General features: G+C 41.9%; 2 protein-coding genes across 30 annotated transcripts in view; one reads left to right on the forward strand and one right to left on the reverse strand.

The window, feature by feature from the left end:
* The window catches only part of DLGAP1 (DLG associated protein 1), a 798,454-nt gene that overhangs the window by 76,828 nt on the left and 695,557 nt on the right, over positions 1–26,069 (reverse strand). The window lies entirely within an intron of this gene.
* LOC107196272 overlaps positions 1–26,069 on the forward strand; it is a 126,133-nt gene that overhangs the window by 10,203 nt on the left and 89,861 nt on the right. For 5 of the 15 annotated variants that reach the window (XR_001517667.2, XR_001517666.2, XM_015595681.2 and 2 more), the window contains exons 3-5: positions 7,956–8,096; positions 10,174–10,252; positions 12,386–12,468. The exons of 1 other annotated variant lie outside the window; for it this stretch is intronic. Coding sequence is in view for 4 of the 14 variants with exons in the window: in XM_015595681.2 (XP_015451167.1) it covers positions 7,956–8,096; positions 10,174–10,252; positions 12,386–12,468 (303 nt within the window). In the remaining 10 variants the exon portion in view is untranslated. Of the gene's footprint in view, positions 1–7,549; positions 7,774–7,955; positions 8,097–10,173; positions 10,253–12,385; positions 12,469–15,263; positions 15,549–20,842; positions 25,949–26,069 lie in introns of those variants that run through there. 9 more of the 15 variants (XR_003042566.1, XR_001517669.2, XR_001517668.2 and 6 more) reach the window with 7 other exon arrangements.

Below are 26,069 nucleotides of genomic sequence, written 5' to 3' on the forward strand. Positions count from 1 at the left end.
ACTTGAGGCTTTTGTCTTTGCTTCTCTTGTCTTTCTTTGCTTTGTTTTCTATAGAGCGTTACCCCTTCTCTAAAAAACTTTCCTTTTGACTCTAACTCTGGCGTGTGCTTGAATTCTTTCTTCTACTCAGCCATGAACTCTCCGTGCAGGGCTTAAGTTCCTCCAACTTGGAGGAATTTGCCTTGTCCTGTATCACTTTGGGGATGGGAGGGAGAGCGGAAATCACAGAACGACAATGATATTACTTTTATTTTTCCTAATGAAATATATTGTACTCTAAACTTAAGCGAGCATATGCATTTGCTTCGTTTGTTGCTTTTTCTCCTCTAAACCAACCAGCAGTAGTTTTCCTTTGTTTAACAGAAAATTGCAGTAAGAAGACATTAACTTGGAGGTGCACTCTTACAAAGAAAAAAGAAAGTCACTTACTATTGTAATTCCATATAAAACTACTATGTCTATGAAGACTCAACTTTGACATCAAATAATTATACCCCAGAGGTGGGCTTGTGGATGATTTTTATTTTATTCTTTGGGCTTCTCTGAAATTTCCAATAAAAAAAAATGAATATGCATTACTATTGTATCCTAAAAAAGTAGAAATGTTAGAATAAAAATTAGGTACTCTGTTATATCTTCACTGCTATGAACTTGACTAAATTAAACAATTTTAATTTTTACTATAATGTATTTTTTCTTTTTTTAACCTTTTGTTTTTGAGAAAATTTTATATGATTGTCACATTTTAAAAAAGAGAAATGAAAAATGAAAAATTCTTAACATTGTTCTTGCACCACTTTAAAAGTTTGAGGAACATTGACTCAAAAAGCACAGCCAAACACTGGCATCTAACTCCTTTACCATGTGATTGCAGCACATTTTATTTGCCTCTCTTGGCATTTTTCACACCTAAAAGCCTATTATTTCCAGAATGCCATCTTTTACGTGGCTTTATGTCTGTGGCACACGTTGTTTGCTTTCTCTTAATTGCCCCCCTTGCCAGCAAGACCCCAGTGGCCTTTCCAAGCAGCCACGACTTTGGGGGAGGTGGGCCCCTCCCTAGATTTGGAGGCTGAATCTTCATTGGTCTACAGGACAAAGGCAAGAGGAAGAAAGTTTTGAGGTAATGCTTTCGGGAAGGTTTACCTCCCTATTTAAAGTGACACAAGTCAGCGACATCCCTTTTCTTCCTCTGGACATCGTCATCAGCAATAGATACCCTGAACTGTGGCTGCCATGTGGGGACCACAGGAGCATCTGCCTGCGAGGGCAAAGCCACAGTGAGGATGATGGGTTGAAAGATGGCAAGAAGTTGGGTTCGATATGTTCATTGGCTGTCCTACCTCTAGACTTCCTATTATTTGAGAAAATAAATGCCTTTACCAGTTAAGTCACAGCGATTTTATCTTTAAAAATGTGTTTATTTGCTTACTTATTTGCTTGGCTTGACACTTATGCAATGATTTTATATATCCTAAGTATCTTTCCTTGCTTGGAAAACTTCATTCATGAAGATTCACTTCATGTGTGTTCCATTAGCACTTCCTACATATCTTTATTGGAGAATTCAGCACACTTTGCTTATTTCTGTCCTATTCTAGTTAGGCTCTTGGGCAAGAACAGAGGAAAATCAGTAATCACGTAGGTCTTTGTTCATTACGTGCTTGGTGGATTAAGTGAGTCTATATGGCAACTTCTATTATACAAGATAGCTCCAGACCAAGTTTTCTCTGTTTCAATAAGATTCTCAGCCTTGGTGGCCCAACGTTCTTCAGTTGTAACATGAACTGGAAAAGAGAGCACCTTGAAGTCAGTCGGACCTGGTACGAATCCCGATCTGCCAGTTACAGGCTGTGTGACTTCAGATGATTCCATTCTCTTATCCCGTTCCCATATCTATTGGGTTAAGGTAACAGCATTGATAATCTCACAGTGTAGTGAGCTGAATGAAGTTAATATAGTATAAAGTGACACTGTGGCACTTATGTCCGACACACAGGAAGTAGGCTCTTTATCCTCTCTTTCCTATGTTGATATAATAAAATTCAAATATTACAAAAACTATCTTGAAAACTCCCTGAGGGGATTTTACCTAAGGGAGGAATTCTCTGCTTTTCAGATTTTCTGTTTCTACAACATGAAGATGCCTCTCCCTATTGTTTAATATTAAAACTTCATCTTGTCGCTCTGATCTTAACTCATAAATCCTTTCTTTAAAGAGGCTTTCCTTGACCTCCCAGCTTTGAGCAATCTTACATTCTCCCATCTCAGCCCTGTTGCCACCTGCTGATAGAAGATACACAGAGAAAACACAATGAACTGTGAAGGTGTTGCAACTTTTATAACCTAAAAGCACTTCCCAAGGGTGGGAAGTTGTAGCTTGCCATTCTGCCCTTTGGCCAAGTCCTTATCAGTTTTGTGCCACTGTACCCCATCAGTCCTCTACAGCCTCAAATTGCTACTGTCTCCAGATGACCTGCACCTCCCCCACCCCTGTAAATCACACAGAGTGACTGGCTCCGGCTTCTGCTGTCTTGAACCTTGGAAAATACAGAAATTGCCACAGATTTCTGATGTCTTGCAGGGTAGATTCATATCAGTGGTTTCAAACTTTTTTTCTACACTCTATATCACCCTTCAGTTTAGAAAAGACAAAAACAAAACCAAACAAAAAAACACTTGCAAGTATGTTTTCCTTTCCTTCCTGGTCAACACTGATTTCCAGCTAGAGAGAGGTTTGGAGAACAGGATGTGAATGGGACCCTCTCATTCTTTAAGTTCAATTATTTAAGAATTTAAAGTCGCAGGCCCTCTAAGCTCTGCTTAAGGCCTGTCAACTAAATTTCCTTAGTTTACTATAGTAATAAGGTAGGATACCAGCCCTAAAATTAACCACTTAAATTATTAGAAATCTATCAAACGAACAACTTTGCTTTGCTTTCCATGCCTGAGAGGCAATATTCTATAATTCTATTTCAGAGTTTAAGTTTTGGATACAGACCTTGATTTAAAAGTGCCTTACCTAGGGAGGGCTGCTTTATCTCTTTAAACATCGGTTTTCTACCAAGTAAAATGAGGATTAGAATACCTTCCTTATAAAGTTATTGGGAGGCTGAAATGAAGTAACATGAGAAATACAAAGTAAGTGCTCAATAAATAGTGTACAGTAACAGCGGTAATGATATCAACAATTCCATAAGGCAAATCCTTTGTTTCGTCTTAGCAGCTGCTAAGCCAGGTGCTCCTGTGGTCTTGTGCAGAAGGCCTTCGAAGCTCTGAAGCTATAGTTCTCTATGAAGGTGGTCAGATAGTGCCATTTCATCTCCATGGCAACCGATGTCTCAATTATCTAGTCTAGTGCCAGGTAGGTATTAGGTAATGAGACAAACTGAATCTCAGGCTAAAACTCTGTTCAGTCAATTCACTAGCAGTGCTTCTGTCATAATAGACACATTCAAAATTCTGATTTCCTGTGATCTTTAAATTTATACTCTCAGTCATAAAAGCAGTTCTGAAACATTGACCATCTCAGATACATTTTTAGTTTTAGTTATCCCTCCAATGTTTACCTGAGATAAAAATAAGCAAAACAATCAAAGCTTTTCCATTAAAGGTTTCTCACATTTTGTCATCAGTCTATTTTTCTCTTGCTAACATACAAGGGATTAGATTAGAAAGTATGTTGTTGAGAAAAACTTTTTGAGCTTAAGCAAAACATGGGTCGCACTTTATTTTATAAAATGGTATTGGATATAAAATAAAACTTTTCTCAGGAAAAAGGGTTGGCATTTTGGTGAAAGGAGTAAAGGAAACCATGTTGGTTGAAAGGACCCAGTGCCTAGTACACTTAGGAAGTATTAATTTATGAATGAACCACATGACTGGACGAGTCAAAAGTCCTTGGAATTCCAGGTGTATAAATTAGTAAATTTGTGAAACCTTCAGCAATGCACTTAGCTATTTTATGCTTCATTTTATAACCGTCTGTAGGTTGGGACAGTACCTAAAAGATGGTCCTTACAGTGAACGTTAAAGAGATAGCACCTGTGAAAGCCCCTTGTAAATTACAAAGCCCTATGCAGATGCTATCGCAGGAATAGCAACACCAGTAGTAGTGACAGTTGTTACTTTTTTGGGAGCCAGCTGAGTAATTTTTCTAAAGCACAATTCTTCCTGGAGCAGCATAAATTGAGTTGGGTTTTGGCTGATACTGAGTTGGGGCTCTAGAGATATCACAAAATATTTTATAAAATTTACATGAGATTGCAAATTTAGGCTAAATAGAAGGGGGAAATGCTGTAAAAATTGATAGGGCCAAAGGGAATGGTCTCTAATCAAATTATACACGCCCCTTCCCAACCGCCCCAAAACACTCATAATATTTGATATAAAAATAACAGCAACGAATGGCTGCATTAAAAGGGAACAATTCTTCCAACATAGCTTAAGGGCAGCTAAGCAGATTTTAAAAGTGATTGTAGTCAAAACAGAAGAAATTTTAAATGATGCATAAATACAGTTGATCATTTTCGTGGTTTTGAGGAAATGGGTGAAAAAGTTGGGACTTGAGGCTTCTGTGTCCTTGAAAAGAAGCTTGCTTCTAAAGAGAAAGAGTCCAGAGGCACGTAATAAATAGGCTCCAGTATGCCCCCTTTTGAATTTGAAGCAGAGAGGAAAGCCAGGTCAAGGCAGACAATCTCTCGGATGTGCTGGAGAATTGGCCTTGGAAATTCAGGTGAGGAGAGAAAAGAATGCCAGGGAGATCTTGGCAGGTGGGAGGAGACTGGAGTGGAGTTAGCAAGTCTTGGAAACAGAAAATGGAGGCAAAGGGTAAGGAGAAACCAAGAAAACATTTTTCATTGCTTTGTCTGAGGCAGAGGCAGCCCTGAGCACAATCGTGAAGTAGATACAATTTCTTGAGTCTTCCTCTCCATCAGCAATTGGAGACGTGCTGCCATCCTGCTCTTTCCACTCACTCAATACCGAATTTTCCAGATCTCTGTCATTCTCTTAAGTATTTACTCTTTGAAAGGTAAAAAAAAAAAAAAAAAAAGCCTGCAAAGTCTGATAAATGAATGCATTAGGGGGTGAAGGGTAGAATTGCATTTTTAAAAAGAATTCTTGTAAATATTTTTTTATAAGTAATCATGAATTTTAAAAGGAGGAGTGGGGTCTCTGTAAAATCTGCCTTAATTTCAAGGAGTGTCTAAACTTCGGAATTTCCATTACTGCTAATAGACCTATAGTGGCAGTGAACACTTTTTCTTGGCTCTCAAATATATTTAAGCCTGTAAAGAGAAGAACTCAATTTTATATTTTACCCATTACAGGCATGGACTTATGCTAAGTATATTTTACATGCAATCTTCATTTCGTTTTATGGAATAGAACTAGAGGTTCAGAGAGGCTGGTAACCTGCCTGTGGCAGATGGCATTTTCCAGAGGTGCCTGCAACGATATCTTCCACACGACACATTATTCTAGAACAGGAGTTAGCAAACTTTTCTATAAGGAGCCATATAATAAATATTTTAGGGTCTGTGGACCATTTTGTCTCTGTCCCAACCATTCAACTCTGCCATTTTGGGAAAGCCAGAGACAATATATAGGAAAACGGGCACGGCTGCGTGGAGAGGAGAGCCAGATTTCCTCTGAGGGCATAGGTTGCCAACCCTGCTCTAGAACTTTGCCATTCCCTGTCGAAAGGTGGCATCTAATTCCCCTCTTTTTTAACCTGGGGAGGTGTGTGATTTGCTTGTGACCAAGAGATAGTGAAGGAAGTGACACTGCAGGATCTTTGAGGCTACATCAGAAAAGGTGATGCAATTTCCGCCTTACGCCCTGGGGTGACTGAGCCCTGCGTGGAGCCCCAAGCCACCATAGAAGCTGTCCAGTTGTCCTGAGGCTGTAAGGAAGCCTGCATTAGCCCGTGGAGAGACCACAAAGAGAAGCCTTGAGGCCAAAAGACGAGGGAGAGATGCTCAGTCAGACCCCAGGTGTCCTAGCTCTTCACCTGACTGCAAGCTCTGGAGAGACCCTGAGCCAGAACTACCCATCTGAAGCTCCTCTCAAACTTCTGTCCCGTAGAAACCGAGGACTAATAAGAAGATTGCTGTTGCCTTAGGACACTAAGTTTTGGAGTGATTTGTTACACAGACATATGCAGAACGTTGCTCCCAAACTAGTGAGTGGCAGATCGGGGATTCAAATCTAGGTTGGCCTGACTTCAACAGTGTGTTCTTTCTATTACATGACTGCTTCCAGCAGCCTTTAAAAAAAGTAGGAAGTACGGAGGAGGGAGGAGGTAGATGGGGTAAAAGGGTCAAATATGTGGCGACAGAAAGAAATCTAACTATGGGAGGTGAACACGCAATGTAAATATATATATGCCTTACTGTTAAAATGTACAGCCGAAACATCGGATTTCATTAACCAATGTCACCATAAAAAATAAATTACTTTTAAAAAGTCTTAAAATATATGTAACATAAAATTTACCATGTTAATCATTTTTAAGTGTACAGTCCAATAAGTACATTAACATCATTGTGGAACCAAACCCCGCAACTCTTTCTGTCTTGCAAAACTGAAACTCTATACCCATTAAACAGCAGCTCCCCGTTATCCCCTTCCCTCAGCCCCTGGCAACCTCTGTTCTATTTTCTGTCTCAATGAATTTGACTACTCTCCATCCCTTGTGTAAGTGGAATCATACAGTATTTGTCTTTTTTTTGTGACAGGCGTGTTTCACTTTGTGTGAGCATATGTGTATATTTATATATTTATAAAGCCTGTGTTGGTTGGTTAGTCAAATCAGTGAGTAGTTCAGGTTTGTCAAGGACAAATGTTGGAGATTTCAGGTCCTGTAAGTTACAGATGCAACATGTCCTAGGAAGGGCCTTGCAACAACACTTACTCTGACAATGGCAATTCACAGTGTCCTGCCTCAAGAGAGAGGGCTTTGAAGGAAGAGGAACTTGTGAATCAAGAGTAAGATAAGGCTATTTGGTTTGCTTCGGCTTGTGGGCTGTTTGCTTTCTCTCAGAGTCATGCCTTGAGAATGAAATCATGTTTCCTCACACAGCCCTTTCAAAGAGCATCCAGTACAAACACTCACTGTCCGCTTCTTTATCTCCTCTGCATCCAGGGTATGTACTGACTTGGCAGAAATTCTATGACTAGCTGTGAATTATGTATTGAGCAAAAAACCTGCAGGAAATTGGCTTAAATGTTGCTACTTGCTTACACAGACTAAGACAAAGTCTTCGGGGGCCTCTTTAACCTTCTCTGCCTTCCCCCATCCCTAAACTAAGACCAAAAGGCAGTTGTGGGGTGAGGCACACACTTTTAAAGTCATCAGCTTGGCTTCCTCTCTCTATACTCACCCTAATTGCTTAGCCCACCTGTTACACCAAAAGCTAATGGAAGTGATCTTTTTGAATCTCCAAGGGTCCTACCCCACTGTTATGGGCTGAATTGTGACCCCTTCAAAATTCATGTGTTGAAGTCCTAACTCTCAGTACCTCAGAATAACTGTATTTTGAGACAGGGCCTTTAAAAAGATTATTAAGTTAAAATGAGGTCATCAGGCCTGAATCTAATGTGACTGGGTCCTTATAAGAAGAGGTTGTGGCACCAAAGGCACGTGCTCAAAGGGGAAGGACCATGTGAGGACACAGGGAGGAGATGGCCATCTGCAAGCAAAGGAGAGAGGCCTCAGCAGAAACAACCTGCCCACACCTTGACCTTGGACTTCCAGACTACAGAACTGTGGTAAATAAATATCTGTTGTTTAAGCCCCTCAGTCTGTGGGTACTTTTTGTTACAGCAGCCACAGGAAACTAATACAGTCACCAATGGAAAGTTCATAGTCTTGAGGTTGGGGCTTCAGCCCAGAAAAGTTCTGAAGGCAAGAAATCCTTCTACTACAGCTCCTCTTTCTGCATCCTTTATAGTGGCCTGCTGGCAAGTTTGGAATGTGAAGCTGGTAGAAAAGCCTGGGGTGAGGGGCTCACCTTCAGCAAGCCCAAAGGGACTCCTGGAGGCTCCTGGCTCAGAAGGGCAGAGACCTGTGGCTCTAGATTCCAGAAAGTCCAGTAAGTATGGGGAGACTTAGTAGGTGTCTTGGGCATGGTCTTAGAGGCCCATCTTGATGAGCGCTTAACTCCTCTCTTTTCTCCTGGGCACCAGAGGCCTTTCTTCTGCCTATCCCTTTCCACTCTCTTGGACTTTCCCCATCCACCCCTTCTACAAGACTGCTTTATTTCTAGGAAAGTTAGAAGAAGGGATGGCATCATGCCAATCCTAATAGTTTTGGTTTTTCTTTTGTGGGAAGGGTGCTAGGGAATAAGAGGGATACCTGCCTTTTAAGGAGGTAGGATGGGTGGGGTGGTACACAGAATAATGGCCCCTAAATTCTGAATCTGAAATCTATGAATGTTTCCTTACATGGCAGAGGAGATGTTGCTGATGTGATAAAGTTAAGGATCTTAAAATGAAAAGATTATCCTGGATTACCTAGGTGGCCCCAATGTAATCACAAGGGTTTTTATAAGAGGGAGGCAGGAAGGTCATAGTCAGAGAAGATGCAATGGTGGAACCAGAGGTGACAGGGTTGAAGACACCACTCAGCTGCTGGCTTTGAAGATGCAGGAAGGCGCCACAAGGCAAAGAGCACGGGCAACCTCCAGAAGCTGGAAAGGCAAGGAAATGTGTTCTTCCCTAGAACTTCCATGACGAAGTGCAGCTCTGCCAGCCCTTTATAGACCTCTGACCTCCAAAACTATGAGATGATTGCTGTTGTTTTAAGCCACTAATTTTGTGGGAATTTGTTATAGCAGCACCAGGAAACCAATACAGGTGATAAAAATGAAAGGCCTTGAGAATAGCTGCTATCACATTTAAATAGGCAGTGAGAAGTGCCCAGAAATAAAATAACAAACTAAGCTAAATCTTCCATCCCTTAAAATAGTGGTTTTCAAAGGTGGTCTCCCAGTCAGTGGTGTCAGCAGCACCTGAAACTAGTGGGTCAAATTCTCAGGCCCCACCTTAGACCTACTGATTATGAAACACTGGGTGGGGGCGGGGCACAGAAATCTGTGTTTTAACAAGCCCTTCAGGTGATTCTGATGCACACAAGTGTTCACTTTAAAAATAAGTGACCTGGGCTGGCTCCTCATGAACTAAGGGTAGCTGTGGACCTTCAGATGTCTATGTGTTCCTCTTGAATCTACAATTAAACTATTTTATGATTTATGCTTGGCTTGGAATCTGAGAATGATGGGCAAAGTTATCTTCCCAAGATGGGCTTTGCGGGGGTAATGTGGGAAGTGGGATCCCAGAATTCAGTCTTCATGTGCATGTAAGTCCCCACCCCATCACACAGCCTATGCCGAGAATAATGCTAGATTGTGATTACAGAGCCCTGCCCTGTCACATACACTTGCCCTAGACTGCGGTGGCAGAATGGGTGGTAATTTCTTTTTATCTTAAACCCTTACCTGCTAGAGGCAATCCTATACTGGGTAGTTGGAAAGATATTCACTTTTGAAAGCAAGAGTGGGGTCATTCCTTCTAGAAGGTTTGGAATCACACAGACATTGATTTCAGTCCTGGATCCGCCTCCCATTATTTGGGTGATTTTGGGTGTGTAATCTCTCTGAGTGTCAGTGCTTTTTCTATAAAACAGGCATGCTGAAAGTACTTCTGTGACAGAGTTGTTGAGAGGTTAAGTGAAATAATACATGTAGAGGTCCTAGTGCAGGACCTAGAACAAAGTAAATGCTTTATGTTATTGTTATTAATTGTAGTTGGTATTATTAATTGTAATTCATAGCTACTATTTACACGAAATTCATCTTCTCCTATTTCCAGGCTTCACATATATAAAGGATCTAATCCACAAATTCACCTGTGTTAGGGATTCAGTCCATTTTAAGTTCTGCTAATAAGATTTTCCCTTGAGGCTCTTTAAGGCTCTGTGAAAAGGGAAAGTCCCCTATAAAATGAGAGCAATTGCTTCCCAGTTGACGGGACTTTTCGCAGCAGCCTGGGTCCCCAGCCCCAGGATGTGGCCGGACCCCAGTGTGGATGGTCCCATTTCCCACTCACTGCCTGCATTCCTCTGACCTGTCTGGTTAGATCTTGTATTTTTCCTTCCTCCTCCTCCGGCAGCCTCCACATCACCCAGACAGCTGCCGCCACATCCCGCTGCTTCAGAAGCGGAAGTAAGGCGCATTTAGGACCTTTCCGGGTGAGTGACAACATTTGAGATGAGATTAATAAAATGCCAGTGCTTAGGGAAAACCAGACTTTCCCCCAGTCACCTCTGCTCCACCTTTCTCATGACACATAAAATGAGCCAGCTGATCTTAGTCTGTGTGATAGGTTGTGTCAGCCTCTTTGTGAGACAGTGAACACTGGTGACCTGGGTGTGAACTGTTCCTTTGGGAGAATGGGTCTGGGACATCCTGTCGCTGGGTAAGCCTGCATGCAACTGGTTCCTTTGTCCTTGGCTGCGCTACCGATCATGTGCGGGGCTCTGTGTACATCACTTAGGGTATCTGTCCCCTAATGGCAGATGAAGTATTACTCCAGTTCACTCATGGATGCTGCAGGGTTTTTCCTCAGCTACCACATGATGACTAAGTGAAAGCATTCCAGGGAACCAGAAAGGCTGGCCGAGCCTCTGGAATTTCAAAACAGCATGGCAGGCTGTTGGCTCTTTCTGCCATGTCACTTTCTCTGAGCTGTATGCCACTTTGCGGCATGCTCACTTACCACTGAATCCCACAAACTTTAGGATTTATCTTTCTTAGAAGGGAGAGCCTGTTTTTCTTTTTCTCCATAGAAACAGTTTAATTTTTTAAGATTCAAGATGTCCCCGAAGGTCTTAATACAGACTTAGGGAAGAACAAGATAAAAAACAAGGGAAACTAACAGATGAAAGAAACCTCGTTCTTTTTTAATTCAAATTTATTCTGTTTAACAGGAGAGATTGGTAATATTATCTATGATTTAGGCTATATATGCCCAAGGGTACCTGTTAAGAACTGAACGTTTATGTCCCCACAAAATCCATATGTTGAAGCCCTAATTCCTGATGTGATGGTGTTTGGAGATGGGGCCTTTGGGAAGTGGTTAGGTTTAGATGAGGTCATGAGGTTGGAGCCCTGTGATGGGATTAGTGCCCTTATAAGAAGAGGCTCCAGATCTCTCTCTCTCTCTCTCTTTTTCTTTCTCTCTCTCTCTCTGTCTCTATCTCTCTGTCTCTCCACATAGAAAGCAGGGAAGGCAGCCATCTCTAACTCAAGACAAAGATAAGAGCCCTCATTAGACATCTAACCTACTGACACTTTGATGGTGGACTGCCCAACCTCCGGAATTGTGAGAAAATAAATGTGTGTTGTTTAAGCCACCCAACCTGTGGTATTTTGTTATAGCAGCCCAAACAGACTAGGCAATACCTCAGGAGCAAAATAGTCTAAACTCCAAGAAGTAGACCGCAAAGATCCAGGCAGCTTTCACTAAATGTTCCTCTTCCCTGTCCTAAAAGACAAAATAATGGTTTTCCATAGATGTTCCTAGAAGCAAAGTCTAGCCATCGCATACCCAGTATGCAAAAGGAAAGAACCAAAGTGATGAGCCCTTGAATTTGCCCAGTGCCTGCCTCACAGAACCTCTCCCACTACCTCTGCCGGGTTTATGGCAATGATTTCTACTGCCTGCTTTTCAAGGGATGTGGTCCTTCATTCCCTTTTTCCACAGCAATTCTACACTCAACCTCACAAAGATTCCTTAAGGCCATAGAACAGATGTTACTATGTTTGCGTCTATGCACTACAGGTGTCAGGCCTTGGCTTACGAGCCTTTCTTCATGCCTTGCTTTTCTCCTTTGTAAATCAAGTGATAATAAGAGTATATAAAGTATATAAAATATTTGAGTCTTGAAAAAAGAATTACTATCACTAAATCATGAATAAAAAACTGTAAAATCAAAACTAATAAAAATGTAATTAAATGCTGTTATAAACTAACATTATGTTAGTATCACTAATTGTTAAACTTAGTGTTAGCAAAATTCCATTACATTTGGAAGTACTTTGTGGATTAGATTTTTTTTATATTTTGTGAGAAATTCCTAAACAGGTATGATTATCAAGGAATCATAGCTAATCATAAACTAAATGAGTTTTACATACATAATTTTAATTATCAACAAAGAATGATAAAAATTCTTTCAAAATTGTTTACAGAAAACAAATTTATTTAATGGGGATGTGGATCATTGTAATATATTTGAAATGGTATAAGGTGGATTTTCTAAAGAAAGTTGAGCCTGAGGCTTATGAAGTTCCTATTTTTTTCCTTTTGGCGCCAAACGTAGGGCATGAGTGAAGTTCTTAAATCACTTGATTACCCCCACTGCAGGATGAGGATGCCAAGCACAGAAGAAATGATTTGCCCAAGGTGAGCCAATAAGTACAGAGGTGACACTCACTGTGACAGCACAGTGCTGCTTCTGTTCAGTGTCCTCAGGGAGCTGTCTCCAATAACACCTATATTCTGGAGTATGTTCACTTATTTGTGCTCCAGTGTAATTATTCACAAAAAGTCACCAGCCACTCACTCACCCAATCTTATGAGATTGTGCCTGAAAGCATTTGGTAATATATGTAAACCTGGAGATTTCACGGTGTGCCATCTCCCATAGACAGTTTATCACAAACTGAAATAAAGCTACTTTTTATCCTTTATGGAAACACAGGTATACTGAAGAGGAGGATAGTATGGTGGATGACTTCAAGAGTTCAATTATTAATCAGTCCTGGGTTTGGAATTCTATGACATTGAGCTAGTAACTTCTCTATGCCTTGGTTTCCTCCTTTGTGAATCAGGTGACAATAAGAGTAGCTACCTAGTTGCTGTGAGGTTTTAATGAGATAATGTATGTACTCCCTTTGCTTGCTATAGTTATGAACATTTATTAAATGCTCAAAAAAAGTGAACTCTTTGTGTTATTTCTAGCCTTCATAGCTTTTCAATAGTATAGTTGTTTGTTCAGGACTTAAAAAGTATGACCAAGTGATAGGTTGGTGGGAGTACAAAAGTTACAGCCCCTATGGGTGGGCATATGACAATATGTGGCAGCTTGGGTCCCTGAGAAACTGTGAAGCAGAGACCTCCTGACAACCTTCACGAAACATAAATAGTATGAATTGGAATACTTTTGTTATGTTTAGACACTGAGATTTGAGAGTTGTTTGCTATTGCTGCAAAACCTAACCTAATTAACAAAACCTTTGACCTAGCAATTCCACTTCAGAGATTAATACTGAAGATATACTGGACAAGATGAGATGTATATGAAATTATTTAGTAAAGTGTCATTTGAAATAGCAAAATACTGAGAACAATCTAAATGTGTAGCAAAGAGGAAATTGGTTAAATGATTTGCGATATATCCATATAGTGGAATACTGTATAGTTGTAAAATATAACTGGGGAGTTCTGTATGGAAATGTAGAAATTTTACCAAGACATTGTTAAACAAAAAAGCCCAAATTGTACAATAGTATATATAGTACACTATCCTTTGTATAAAAAAGGAGAAAACACATATTAATAATACTGTAAATATATATCTATATCGAAGAAAGAAAATTGACAATGGTGGATGAAGAGAAATAGAAACTAAGGTTAAGAGAAATAGAAACTAGGCATTGAGTCAATGCATTTTTTTCCTGTATTTTGATTTTTGAGCTATATGAATATTTTTTCTTATTCAAAAAATAAACCATATTAAAAATAAATAAAATAAAATCCTTTGCTATTTGTTGCCTATAGAAACCTTGAGAATGTGTCTCCATTCCTCACTTCATGCCTGGCTGTTTTCCCTTTTGAGCACAGCACTTCCGGGGGCATCTGATTCCTGGAGCTGTCAAGTGGTTTTCATCCTTCCCTCTGCGTGCAGGTTTAGCTCGCCCTTGGTGAGATGCACTTCTCTTCCCCTTTGCCTACTGTATGTCTTTCAACACCTAGATGTCTTCACTGGGGCATCTTTCTGATCCACCCAGGCAAAGTTCCTAGGTCGACTTCTATGTTTACATAACTCTTTATATAATTCTATGATTGCATTTTAATTATGTTAAATTATAATTATCTGTTTACATAAATACTATATTTTCTAGATAGCAGAACTAAGTCTGCTATCCCTATGGTCTTTCTATCCCTAGAGTCTAGTTCATCTTTCTATCCCTATGGTTTAGTACAGGGCATGGAATAGTGTAGGCATTTAATAACTTTATTACTTTAACTTTATTTAATAATTTTATTATTTTCTTCTTAATTAGATTGATAACAGTGAAGTAATAAAATGTCATGTTTGGAAATTAAGTCTTTCTGTGCCTGCTGCCATAGTCCTCAAGCAGCCTGAGTTCTTTACCTCATTGTGCTTTACTAATATAGTGTTCTATGTGTGCTTTAATATTGAAAAAGCTGGTAAGTTCTTAATCATTTTAGAGTGGTTTTTAAAAATGTTCTACTTTTAATTTGATTAACTTTTGCTAGAGTAATGAGACTCCAAAGCAACATTTTTTTTTTAAAAAAAGAAAGGAAAACAAGTACACTCCAAACTTAAACCAAATTAATAACCAGATAAAAAAGAGAAATAGTTGAGTAAAGGATATTTGGAGAAATGCTGATCTTTTCTCTTAAGTAACATGTGATTTTGATTGTATCAACCTTATTTTCATTATATTACCTGTAATAAAATTATTTTCAATTTAGTAAAAAATGAACTTATATTATTTTGGCAAATGATCATTACTCTTAAAAACTCATGATATTGTGGCAACCTGACCCTGCCTGACTATTTCCTGCTCGAACAAGTTAGTTCTTGGCTACACCCCTCTTCCCAGGACTCTCCGGCTGACCCCGCAGTCCGAAAACCTGCTTAAACGATTAAGCCTGTTTCCTTATAGTTTGGCAGCCAATCAATGTTCTCCTTATGTTCTCCTTCCTTATATGGAATATCTATAGCTGTGTAGGAATGTGGAAGTACAAGATGGTATAAAACTGCCCTCCATGTTACAATCAGGGCTCAGCCTTTGGATAAGAATCTGCTGAGCTGGTGCTGGCATCAATAAATGCTGCTTCCTGCTTATAGCCTCGGTGTCCCGTCTCTCTGTTTGACAATTCCACAACATTTCTGGGGGCTCTTCCAGGATTTGGAGATGACGGTTTTTCGCCTCCCTTGTCTTCAGGGTCTGGCCCCCAGGATGCTGGGAGAAGCGGACTTCACCTGGGGCGCCAGCAGACCTATTGTCTGTAGGGGAAAACAACTCTTCCAGCAGACCTGGGCGGTGGCTCTGAAAGCACAATGGAACCCTAAGAGGCACAGAAACCAGCCCAGGAGCACCGCCTAACTGAGTAGTAAGGACCCAGGTCCCAGGAACAGCCTGTCCACTAGAGGACAGAAGGAGAGTCTGCTCAACTCCCGAGGCCACCTGCGTATTCTTCATTTATTAGAGGAAACCGTGACCTCTCAGGTACATAGAGCGGAGGGTGGAGTGTGTTTGGTGTGTGCTAGTGTGACTGAGACGTGGCCTTCTACGAAGCAAGAGTTGAGCTCCTATCTGTGGTTCTGTGGCAAACCATACACGGCTTAGAGTGGTTTCACTGGATCTCCGTGAGGAGTCTACTCCAGTGATCCTAGTCCGGGGTTTATATCAACCCACCGATTGCGAAGAGGCAATTGCTAAGAAAGATTCCCATGATGGGAGCGGCCGGAGATGAGCGAAGCGAATCTCAGTGTGTGTGCGACACCGACCACAGTTGGAAGGATGAGTGGACAACAGAGTAAACAGATACTTTTAGGTTGTATGCTTAAGAATTTCAGAAAAGGTTATTCAGGAGATTATGGAGTTAAACTTACCCCACAGAAACTCCGCATCTTTTGTGAGATTGACTGGCCCTTTGGTGTTCGGTGGCCAGCAGAGGGGACTCTTGATAGAGAAGTCATTGCAAAGGTCTCTTAAATCATTACCGGTCAACCTGGCTACCCAGAACAATTTCCTTATATCGATATTTTGGAGGCAATAGTTTGCACCTGACCCTCTTGGTTGAGAGTCTGCCTAGATGCGAATTGTAGGGTCCTCCTAGTCCAGGCCTTGGCACCCTCCTGAGCTCGGTTGAAGGAAAAGAAGCCTGTGTTGCTGGCAGAGGCGGAGGAAGTCTCACCACTATACTTACCCATTTATCCACCCCTTCCAAAGGCCTCTGACAGCTGGCTTCTCCTTTGGAGTCGTCCACCCCAGCCCCTTCGATTTCTCTTGGGACCCCGTCCACACCAGCCTCCATTGACGCATCACCACCTCCTGCTTAACCCCCTATAGCCCTGCTGGAACCCGGACCAAGGTGTCTCCAGTCAGGGGGCAGGTGCTTCAGCTGCCCTTGCGAGAAACCTGCGGCCCCATCTATTATGATCAGTATGGTCAGATTCAGGGAGGCTGGTGTACCTTTATACCCCTCCAATCGATTATCCAGACTCACAAATCCACTTGGGCCAATTGCCAGCAACTCCTCCTGACCCTCTTCAACACTGAAGAGCGCCAGCGCATCACCCAGGCCACCTTGAAATGGCTAGAGGAACATGCCCCGGAAGGCACCTTGAACATGCAAACTTACGCCCAGAATCAGGTTCCTGAAGAAGACCCCTAGTGGGACCCCAATGATGACAGGGGACTTCAGATGTTAGCATGACACCTGGAGGCTCTCCTAGGTGGTCTGAAGGAAGGCGGGAAGAAGGCCAAGAATATGAGCAAGACTTGAGAGGTCATCCAAGGACCAGAAGAAAGTCCAAGCCAGTTCTATGAGAGGCTTTGTGAGGCATTCCATCTCCCTTTGACGCAGAAGCAGCCAAAAACCTGAGGATGGTCAATGTGGCCTTTGTTGGGCAGGCCCAAGGAGACATTCAACGCAAACTGCAAAAACCGGAAGGCTTCGCTGGCGTGAACATCAGACAACTCCTTGAAGTTGTGACCAAGATCTTCTTCAATTGCGACTAAGAGGCCCGCCAAGAGGCTGATTGAAAGATGAAGGAGAAAGTCACTACTTGCTGCTGCTCTGGTAGAGCAGTCTGGGCCCCCTAGAAGAAGTGCCCCACGAGGTCGGGGACAAAACCAGCGGGAAGGTCAACCAGGGAGATCCCCTGCCCTGAAGATGAGACTGAGAAGAGACCAATGTGCAAACTGCCACCAGCAAAGCCACTGGAAAAATGAGTGTCCCCAATGACTGGGTGAGCCATCAGTGGCTTCCGGCTCCTGATGACACAGCCAAGTCATACAAGGGCATTATCAACTGACTCGCCCATCGCCAGGTTCTCCTAGGGACGACTTTGTTGGCCTTGCTGCCCTGGAAGAGTTTGGAGATGACTAAGTCAGACTGGGCTCCATTCTGCTAGGCCCCTAGGAGCCTATGGTCCAAATGATAGTTGAGGGGCTGACCTATTGAGTTTATAGTTGACACCGGAACTGAACACTCAGTTGTAACTTGGCCTGTGGGCCCCCTTTCTCAAAGACAAGCTACAAGCTACTATATGGGAACAACCAGGGGGCGAGTCTGTCACCCCTTCCTGCAGCCCCGCTAGTGCAACCTAGGAGGACAAGAAGTTGTCCACAAATTCCTATAACTGCCCAACTGCCTTGTGTAACTGATGGGAAGAGACCTTTTAGGAAAACTACATGCTCAGATGACCTTTGACTCATGTGGCCAAGTAGCCCTAACCTTAGAGAAGGCCAGAAGCAAGAATTATGTCACTCATGGTTCCCCAAGGAGAAGAGTGGCGCCTCTACAGTCTTATATGAGCTCCCCTTCAAAGTACCCAGAGTGTGGGCTGAAGACAACTCTCCAGGACTGGCCTGACACATTTCTCCAGTGGTGGTCGAGTTAAAACCAGGAGATGAGCCAGTCCGCCAAAAACAGTATTTCATTCCCATAAGGCACAAGTGGGGATCCAAAAACATTTAGAGAGATGAAATGTTTGGAATTCTCTGTCTCTGCCAATCATCCTGGAATATGCCTCTCCTTCCGGTTCAGAAGCCAGGGACTGACAAATACTGGCTGGTCCAAGATTTACGAGTAGTCAACCAGGCGACTGTTACCCTGCACCCTGTCGTCCCCAACCCATATACCTTCCTAGGCCTCATCACTGCTGAGACAACCTATTTCACCTGTCTGGACCTCAAGGATGCATTCTTCTGCATTTGCCTGGCTCCTTAGAGTCAGCCAATCTTTGCCTTCCAATGGGAAAACCCTGAAAGCAGAGACAAGGGCCAGTTGACATGCACACGGCTGCCTCAGGAGTTTAAGAACTCCCCAACCATCTTTGGGACAGCTCTAGCCTCAGATTTAAAGGCCTTCCCAGCAGACCAACACAGCTGTACGTTACTCCAGTATGTAGATTACCTCCTCTTACAGGGAAGACCTATGAGGAATGTATGGAAGGACCGCATCTACTCCTCAATCTCCTCTGGGAAGCAAATTACGAAGTTTCTAAAAGGGAGGCTCAAATCTGCCAAGAAAGAGTTAAATACCTTGGCTTCCACCTGTCGCAGGACAATGCCAACTCGGCCCAGAAAGGAAACAAAAGGTTTGCTCAGTTCCCATTCCTACCACCTGACAAGTCTGCAAATTTCTTGGAGCAGCTGGTTTCTGCAGAATCTGGATATCTAATTTCTCCATCCTGGTCAAATCCCTCTATGAAGCCACAAAACAGGGAGAATGGAAGCCCCTGCTCTGGGAATCTACACAACAGAAGGCCTTCAAAGAAATCAAATGGGTAGTCACTAACGCCTCTGGACTAGGACTCCCAGACTTAACCAAATTTTTCTTTCTGTACGTACACTAGCGCACGAGTGTCACAGTAGGGGTCTTAACCCAACTACTAAGATCTTGGCACCATCCTGTGGCTTATCTTTCCAAACAGCTTGACTCTGTTGCCCAGGGCTGGCCATCCTGCTTACAAGCACTTGCAGCCATGGCCCTCCTTGTGTCAGAGGCCGACAAACTGACTATGGGGCAAAAACTGACAGTTTGAGTACCACATTCAGTAATAACATTACTAGAGTAAAAGGATCAATATTGGCTAACCAATGCCGGAATGGTCAGATTCTAAGGAATGCTGTGCGAGAATCCACGCATCCACCTAGAAGTAGTATGAACCTTGAACCCAGCCACCTTGCTAACCGTTGGGCTCAGTCAGCCAGACCATGATTGCATTGAAGTCATGGATGAACTGTTTTCCAGCTGACTTGACTTGACAGGCCAGCCCCTCAAGGACTTTGATATAGAATATTACATTGATGGTAGCAGCTTTGTGAGGGGAGGAGAACGCCTTGCAGAATATGCTGTGGTGACCCTACATTCCACCATTGAGGCAAAATCTATGCCTAGGGGAACCTCAGCACAGAAGGCAGAGCTCATCGACTTGGCCAGCACCCTTCAGCTGGCAGCAGGAGTGTGTGCTAACATATACACTGACTCTAAGTATGTCTTCACCACCCCCCATGTACCTGGAGCCTTGTACAAAGAGAAGGGTATAATCAGTTCTAGGAGAAAATACATAAAACAATGAAAGGAAATTCTAGAACTCTTAGATGCTATATGGGTCCCCAAGAAAGTAGCAGTCATGCATTGCAAAGGACATCAAAAGGGGGATGCCATAACAGCCTGGTGCAACCGCAGGGCAGACCGTGTTGCCAAACTGGCAGCGGCTGAGGGGATGGCCAGCCCTATAGCAATAACTGCTTCCTTGTTTCCTAGTCCCTTAGTTGAATGGGACCCCAAGTATTCACCTCAAGAAGAAGCCTGGTTTAAGACTGAAGAGGGGAGCCTACTCCCTGGTGGATAGTGGAAGTTCAAGGATGGGCGAATTGCAGTCCCTGAGACCCTAGCCCCAGCTTTTGTCAAGCAGTTTTGCCAAAGGACTCACCTTGGTCACACTGCCCTAGAAACCACTCTGGGCCATTCCCCTGCTCTCTAGCATCTCCCAAGCACTGTGTGAATGGTGCAACGTCCGTGACCGCGCCATGTGCTCCAATGGGGGTCTAAACTGTCGGTGGCACCCCCTTTGAGGAACTCAAAGTAGACTTCACTGAAATGCCTTGATCACAGGGCCTCAAGTATCTCTTGGTCTTTGTATGCACCTATTCCGGTTGGGTAGGGGCTTACCCCACCCAGACTGAGAAGGCCCGAGAAGTAGCCAGACTGCTCCTCCGAGAAATTGTTCCATGATTTGGTCTACCAGTAAACATTGGCTCAGATAATGGGCCAGCCTTTGTAGCAGAAATAGTGCAGCTACTAGCCAAGAATTTAAATATTAAATGGAAATTACATACTGCCTATTGACCACAGAGTTCGGGACAGGTGAAATGCATGAACAAGACTCTTAAGACTCAGTTGGGAAAACTATGTCAGGAGACACATCTACATTGGGACGAAGTCCTCCCCATGGTACTATTAAGAATTCGGTCGGCCTCAACCAAGAAGACTGGATTCTCCCTCTACAAAATCTTGTATGGGAGGCCACCACCACTCATCAAAAGACTACGAGGAGACCTCAAGGAAATAGATGAATTGACTCTAAGACAACAGCTTCAGGCCCTAGGTTCCACCTTCTAGACTCTCAACCAATGGGTTAGGGAAAGGCTCCCTATCAGTTTAACCACTGAAGTTCATACCTTTAAGCCAGGAGATTCTGTCTGTGTAAAAGAGTGGAACATTCAGCTCCTAAAGCCCCTGTGGAGAGGCCCCTTTACTGTCATTTTATCTATCCCCACTGCAGTTAAAGTTGCTGAAATAACACCCTGGATACATCACAGCAGACTTAAACCTGCAGCTGCAGAATGCGAGTGTATTCCAGACTCCTCCAAGTCCCTCAAGGCAACCTTCTGTAAGAAAACACCGACTGCGCCGACAGACTGAGGGTAAGACATCGACCTGCTTTGGTCACGCCGGAAGCTGACTAATCTACATGTGGCAGAAGCCTGAGGATGATGTCTCATCAGGATGGCCACCCCATCGTATTATCCAATACTATGGCCTCACAACTTGGGCCCAAGATGGGAGCTGGGGTTACCGGACCTCTATATACAAGCAGTTCTTGAGATCATAACCAATGATACTGCTACTGCCTTAGAGCTACTAGCCAGGCAACAATCCCAGGTGCGGTCAGCTATCTACGAAAACCTCCTAGCCTTAGATTATCTATTAGCGGAAGAAGGAGGAATGTGCGGAAAGTTTAACCAGACTGATTGTTGCCTCAAAATAGATGACAATGGCAAAGCCGTGACTGCCATAGCTACTAATATTAGGAAGACAGCTCATGTACCCGTCCAAAGTTGGAAAGGATGAGACCCTAGTAGCCTCTTTGGAGGCTGGTTCTCCAATTTTAGTCGCTTTAAGACCTTAGTTGAGATAGCACTCCTTCTCCTCCTCAGGACCTGCCTCCTCCTCCCGTGCCTATTGCCTCTTGTTATCCGGTCAACTACCTCCCTAATAGAAGCTATAATAGAACGAAAAACTGCAGCAAAAGTCCTCATGCTAAGGAGGTACCAGCCTCTAAAACAAAAATTATAAGAAGGACTCAGTCCTGGGTCTGAGCATCAAAGCAGGGAATGTGGCAGCCTGACCCTGCCTGACCATTTCCTGCTCATACAAATTAGTTCCTGTCTGCACCCCCTATCCCAGGACTCTCCAGCTGATGCGGCAGTCCGAAGACCCGCTTAAATAATTAAGCCGGTTTCCTTAGAGTTTGGCAGCCAATCAATGTTCTCCTTATGTTCTCCTTCCTTATAGCTGTGTAGGAATGTGGAAGTACAAGATTGTATAAAACTGCCCGCCATATTTAAATCGGGACTCAGCCTTTGGATAAGAAGCCGCTGAGCCGATGCCGGCATCAATAGATGCTGCTTCCTGCTTACAGTCTCAGTGTCCCATCTCTTTGTTCCAGAATCCCGCAACAAGATAATATCAAAAAAAAAAGTAGTAACATTCATTTTGATAATTCAGTTTTTGAGCCAATATAATAAAATAAAAATAACAACAAAACAATATAAGCAAACATCTAAAATATATCCTGTGCCTATGTGCCAAACAGTTTACTAGGTCTTTCAACATGATCTCATTTTATTTATCTGGAGCGTAAAGCAGCTTTAACTCCATTTTACAGATGAGGAAAGTATAATTTAGAGAGAGTAACTTGCTTCATATTACAACCCAACTAAGAAGTTATGGCTACAAAGTTTGAACCTAAGAATGCCCTTTCTACTATTATAGACTTTTTTTCAGTAGAGTATGTTCCAAACTCAGTGTTAGCAGTTATACATGAGCAGGCCATATATAAAATCAGCAATGAGGTACAGAAGACTTAAAACAAAATTAACTTGCCTCTATTATCTCCTAAGGCATATGTTCAACAAACGCTATACTCAACAGTGCTGTATCCAGTAGCTCTCCGTTTTCACCCAAGTGTACATGTTGATTAAAACTAGGAAATACCTGAAATCCAGACATATCTTTAAAACATTTCAGACTCACAAAACTTTTGGGCTAGTATCTGATTTTGCATTTTGTTGATATATTATTATAAAAACGCTTTGACTTTTCCTTCAGTGAAACCAAACAAAAGTCATAATGTATGTTCTTCCAAATTAAAGCAATAATGGCTTCAACAAAACTGTTGTATATACAGCTGTGGCAATATTTAGATATGTAAGCATCCTGGTTGAATACCAAATACACACAGGATCAATATCAAGTTGACTTTACAGTTGATTTTAATGGGCATGATGGATAATTTGAAAGGATGTGATTTCCACATTCACATTTAACATTAGGTGATCTCAACAGTTATCTAAATTATGGTGAGTTCTAAAATTAACAGTGAGTTCAGACTATCATTTTAGATTAAAAATGTAAAGGCCATTTTTCTCAAATTGAGATTGAAATGCTAAAAGTGGCTTTGACAGCACTATTGAATTGGCCTTGAAGACTACTAATTAGACCACTGTCCTTAAAAGTTGCCTTCTTACTGTTGAATTGTACACCTGAAACGTACTGAATTTCATTAACCAATGTTACTAGAATAAAAATAAATAAATAATAAAAAAAGAAATGATAAACAAACAAAAATGTTGCATTTTTAGGCAGCTTAATAAGGTTGGTTATTCTTTTAAAGAGCTTTGTTTATAATGAAAACTTCAATAGGTTGCTAAAAATAATAAAAACAAACATATAAACATTGAAATTTACACTCTTAAAAAACAAAAAACAAACAAAAAGAAAATAAATCAGTGACTAAAACTGGCAGATTTTCCTCTAGAGCTTGCTTTTGCCTTATAAATTTCTATTTCCTATCCCAGGGAGGGCAGTGAAGGGTAGGTTATGTTGCTTTGGGTACAAACCGTCTTCTGGGTTATGCTAGTTTGTTGCTAGGTGCTCAAGGTTGTTTATTCAGCACAAACTACTAGTGTTTGGCTACAGAAGTTCAAAGATTTATAGAAGGCTTCTCCGTGGAGAGCTGTAGTTGTTATTACTTTAGTTCTTATTCAAAAACTTCCATATTCATGAGCAGTGTTGACAAATGGCATGCTCAAGAACACTGTGAACTTTTAAACTACTTCATAAAAATATTATTAATATTGATGAAATCTATCTTTTCTTATACTTTGTTGAATCAGCCTGAAAACTTTTCCTCTTCTCCCACCTTCCAGCACTGGAAGAGCAAGTAAGGGGATGGTCTCATCCCATGGGAACACCCCCAGTTGGGGCTGTCATTGGCCTCTGACACTGTTCACTTGGCCAGCTGTTTCCTGATCCACAGAGATGTCATGGCTCCCAGCTAGGTGATCAAGAACTCATCTTATCTATTCTTATATGAGGAGCTGCTTCCCTCTAACTTCTCTCAAAGTGAAGAAGCAAAGGTTTATGCTGGTTGTTTGTCTATAGCTTTGTCCCAAATGAAACTGACTTTCAACGGCCTGCTATGGTATAATCTTAGTGGAATGATCATTTGTTTGCTAAATCTTTGGACAATGGAAAGAGGGAGGGCTGCAGGGAAGTTTGGGGAGTCAGCAGGGGAAGAGGAAGGTGCAGAAGAGAACAAGAGCTTACTGAACACCTACTGTATTCCATTCATTGTGTTAAACAGCTTGTTTCATCTTGCAGCTCCTTTAAGAAATAGAGTTCCCCATTCTATTGGTGAAGACACTAAGGCAAATAGTGGTTACTTGCCAAAGCCATCCAGTTAGTGATTGCCTTTCTGTTGCCTGAAGACACACCTCAACCCTAACTCCACGACTTCTATTGCACTGTGCAAAAGAGAGGATTACAGATACAATAGAGAAGGAGGGAGATGGAAGGGAGGAAGAGGGAAATAAAATAAAAAAGAATATGAGAGAGCTCTGAAATGCTGCCAATAGTTATTCAAGGTTAATTCTATCTGAGGTAATCCTAAGCAAGGCCACAAATTAGGCCTACCTTAAGCCATCTTCTAGTTTCTGGGTCACATGGATCCATCTTTGCCATTTTAGGAGGGTCTTAGTTTTAGAAAGCTATTTGGAAAGCTAAATTTAGAAAACTAAATTGTCAGCTTAATGCTTATCCTTCCCAGAGACATTGCTATGTAATAGAAAAATTCAGTCAAAAGTATGATAAGTCTCTGCAAAATACATTTGGAAAGAGCATTTATTTGCTCAGTGATCCAGCTTCCAAGTTAGCCTTGTAAGCAGGAGCTGTTTTTTTTTTCCCCCAGAAACAACTTTCTTGAGTCTTGCTTTCAGTTTCTACAGTATTCCATTTTTAGATTCCTGACACACTGCTACCTTTCACTCCGGTGGAACTGGAAGGAATTCCTTCCTCAGAGGAAGCCCTTCCTTATCTCTCTAGCAATCTGACTTGAAGGCCTGTAAAGATATTTTGTTTTGATTTACAGTAGTAAAAATGTGGAAACTTAATTCTGAATTTCTTACTAGAAGTAGGTCCATCAGCTGTCTATTTGTTAATAGATTTACCCCAGTCTAACCTGACAACCAAGCACATGACTTTGCCCAAAAAGTAGAAAGACAATGACAAGAACAAATTCGCCTAGGGAAGAAATGACATCGATACATTTAAAACACTTTTCAAATGTTAAATTCATTGAGGGTTGCTATGGACTGAATACTTGTGTTCTCCAAAATTCATAGTTTGAAATCTTAACCCCCAAGGTGATGGCATTAGGAGGTGGAGCTTTTGGGAAGTGAATAGGTCATGATGATGGAGCCTTAATGAATGAGATTAGTGTCCTTATAAAAGGGACCCCGGAGAGCCCCCTCAGACCTTCCACCATGTGAAGATGCAGAAAGAAGTTGGCAGTCGGCAACCCAGAGAGGGCCTTCACCAGGCATCAAATTTGCCAGTGACTAGATCTTAGACTTCCAGCCTCCACAATTGTGAGGAATAAATCTCTGTTGTTTAAGCCACCCAATGTATGATTACTTTTTATATCAACTCTAAGAGACTAAGATAGGGGTGTTTGGGGATACATTCCATGTCATATTATGGAAAATAGAATTTCTTAAGCAAAGTAAACGAGTATCTCAGTCCTCAACACACATGTAAGGTCAGAGCTTCATAATGGAAAAGCAGCTCTATTTTCACAGATTTGCAATACAGACTTGAAACTGTGCATATTGGGAATTTTTAAAATGGGAACGAAGATTGTGTCAAGTTTTTACTTGGTTTATTTTTTCCTGTACTTGAGGTGTTGTATTCATTGGGTCTTAGGCCACGAGGCCGTAGAAAACCACTTTTGATGTGACAAAAGTCTTAAATTCCCTGCTTTGGTGGAGATTGCAAAGAAATAAATCACTTTAAAAATATCTAAATAAAACGAAGTAAAAAGAAAAAAGGAAAAGAAAAGCTCCATGTGCTCAGGGGAGCTTTTGTTTATGAAATCAAAGCTATCCAGGGAGACACACCAGGTTTTACTGTTAAAACTTACCAGTTTCATCTCTAGTGCTAACCACCAC

The sequence above is a fragment of the Pteropus alecto genome, unplaced genomic scaffold (genome assembly GCF_000325575.1).
Source record: "Pteropus alecto unplaced genomic scaffold, ASM32557v1 scaffold146, whole genome shotgun sequence".
Taxonomy (NCBI): domain Eukaryota; kingdom Metazoa; phylum Chordata; class Mammalia; order Chiroptera; family Pteropodidae; genus Pteropus; species Pteropus alecto.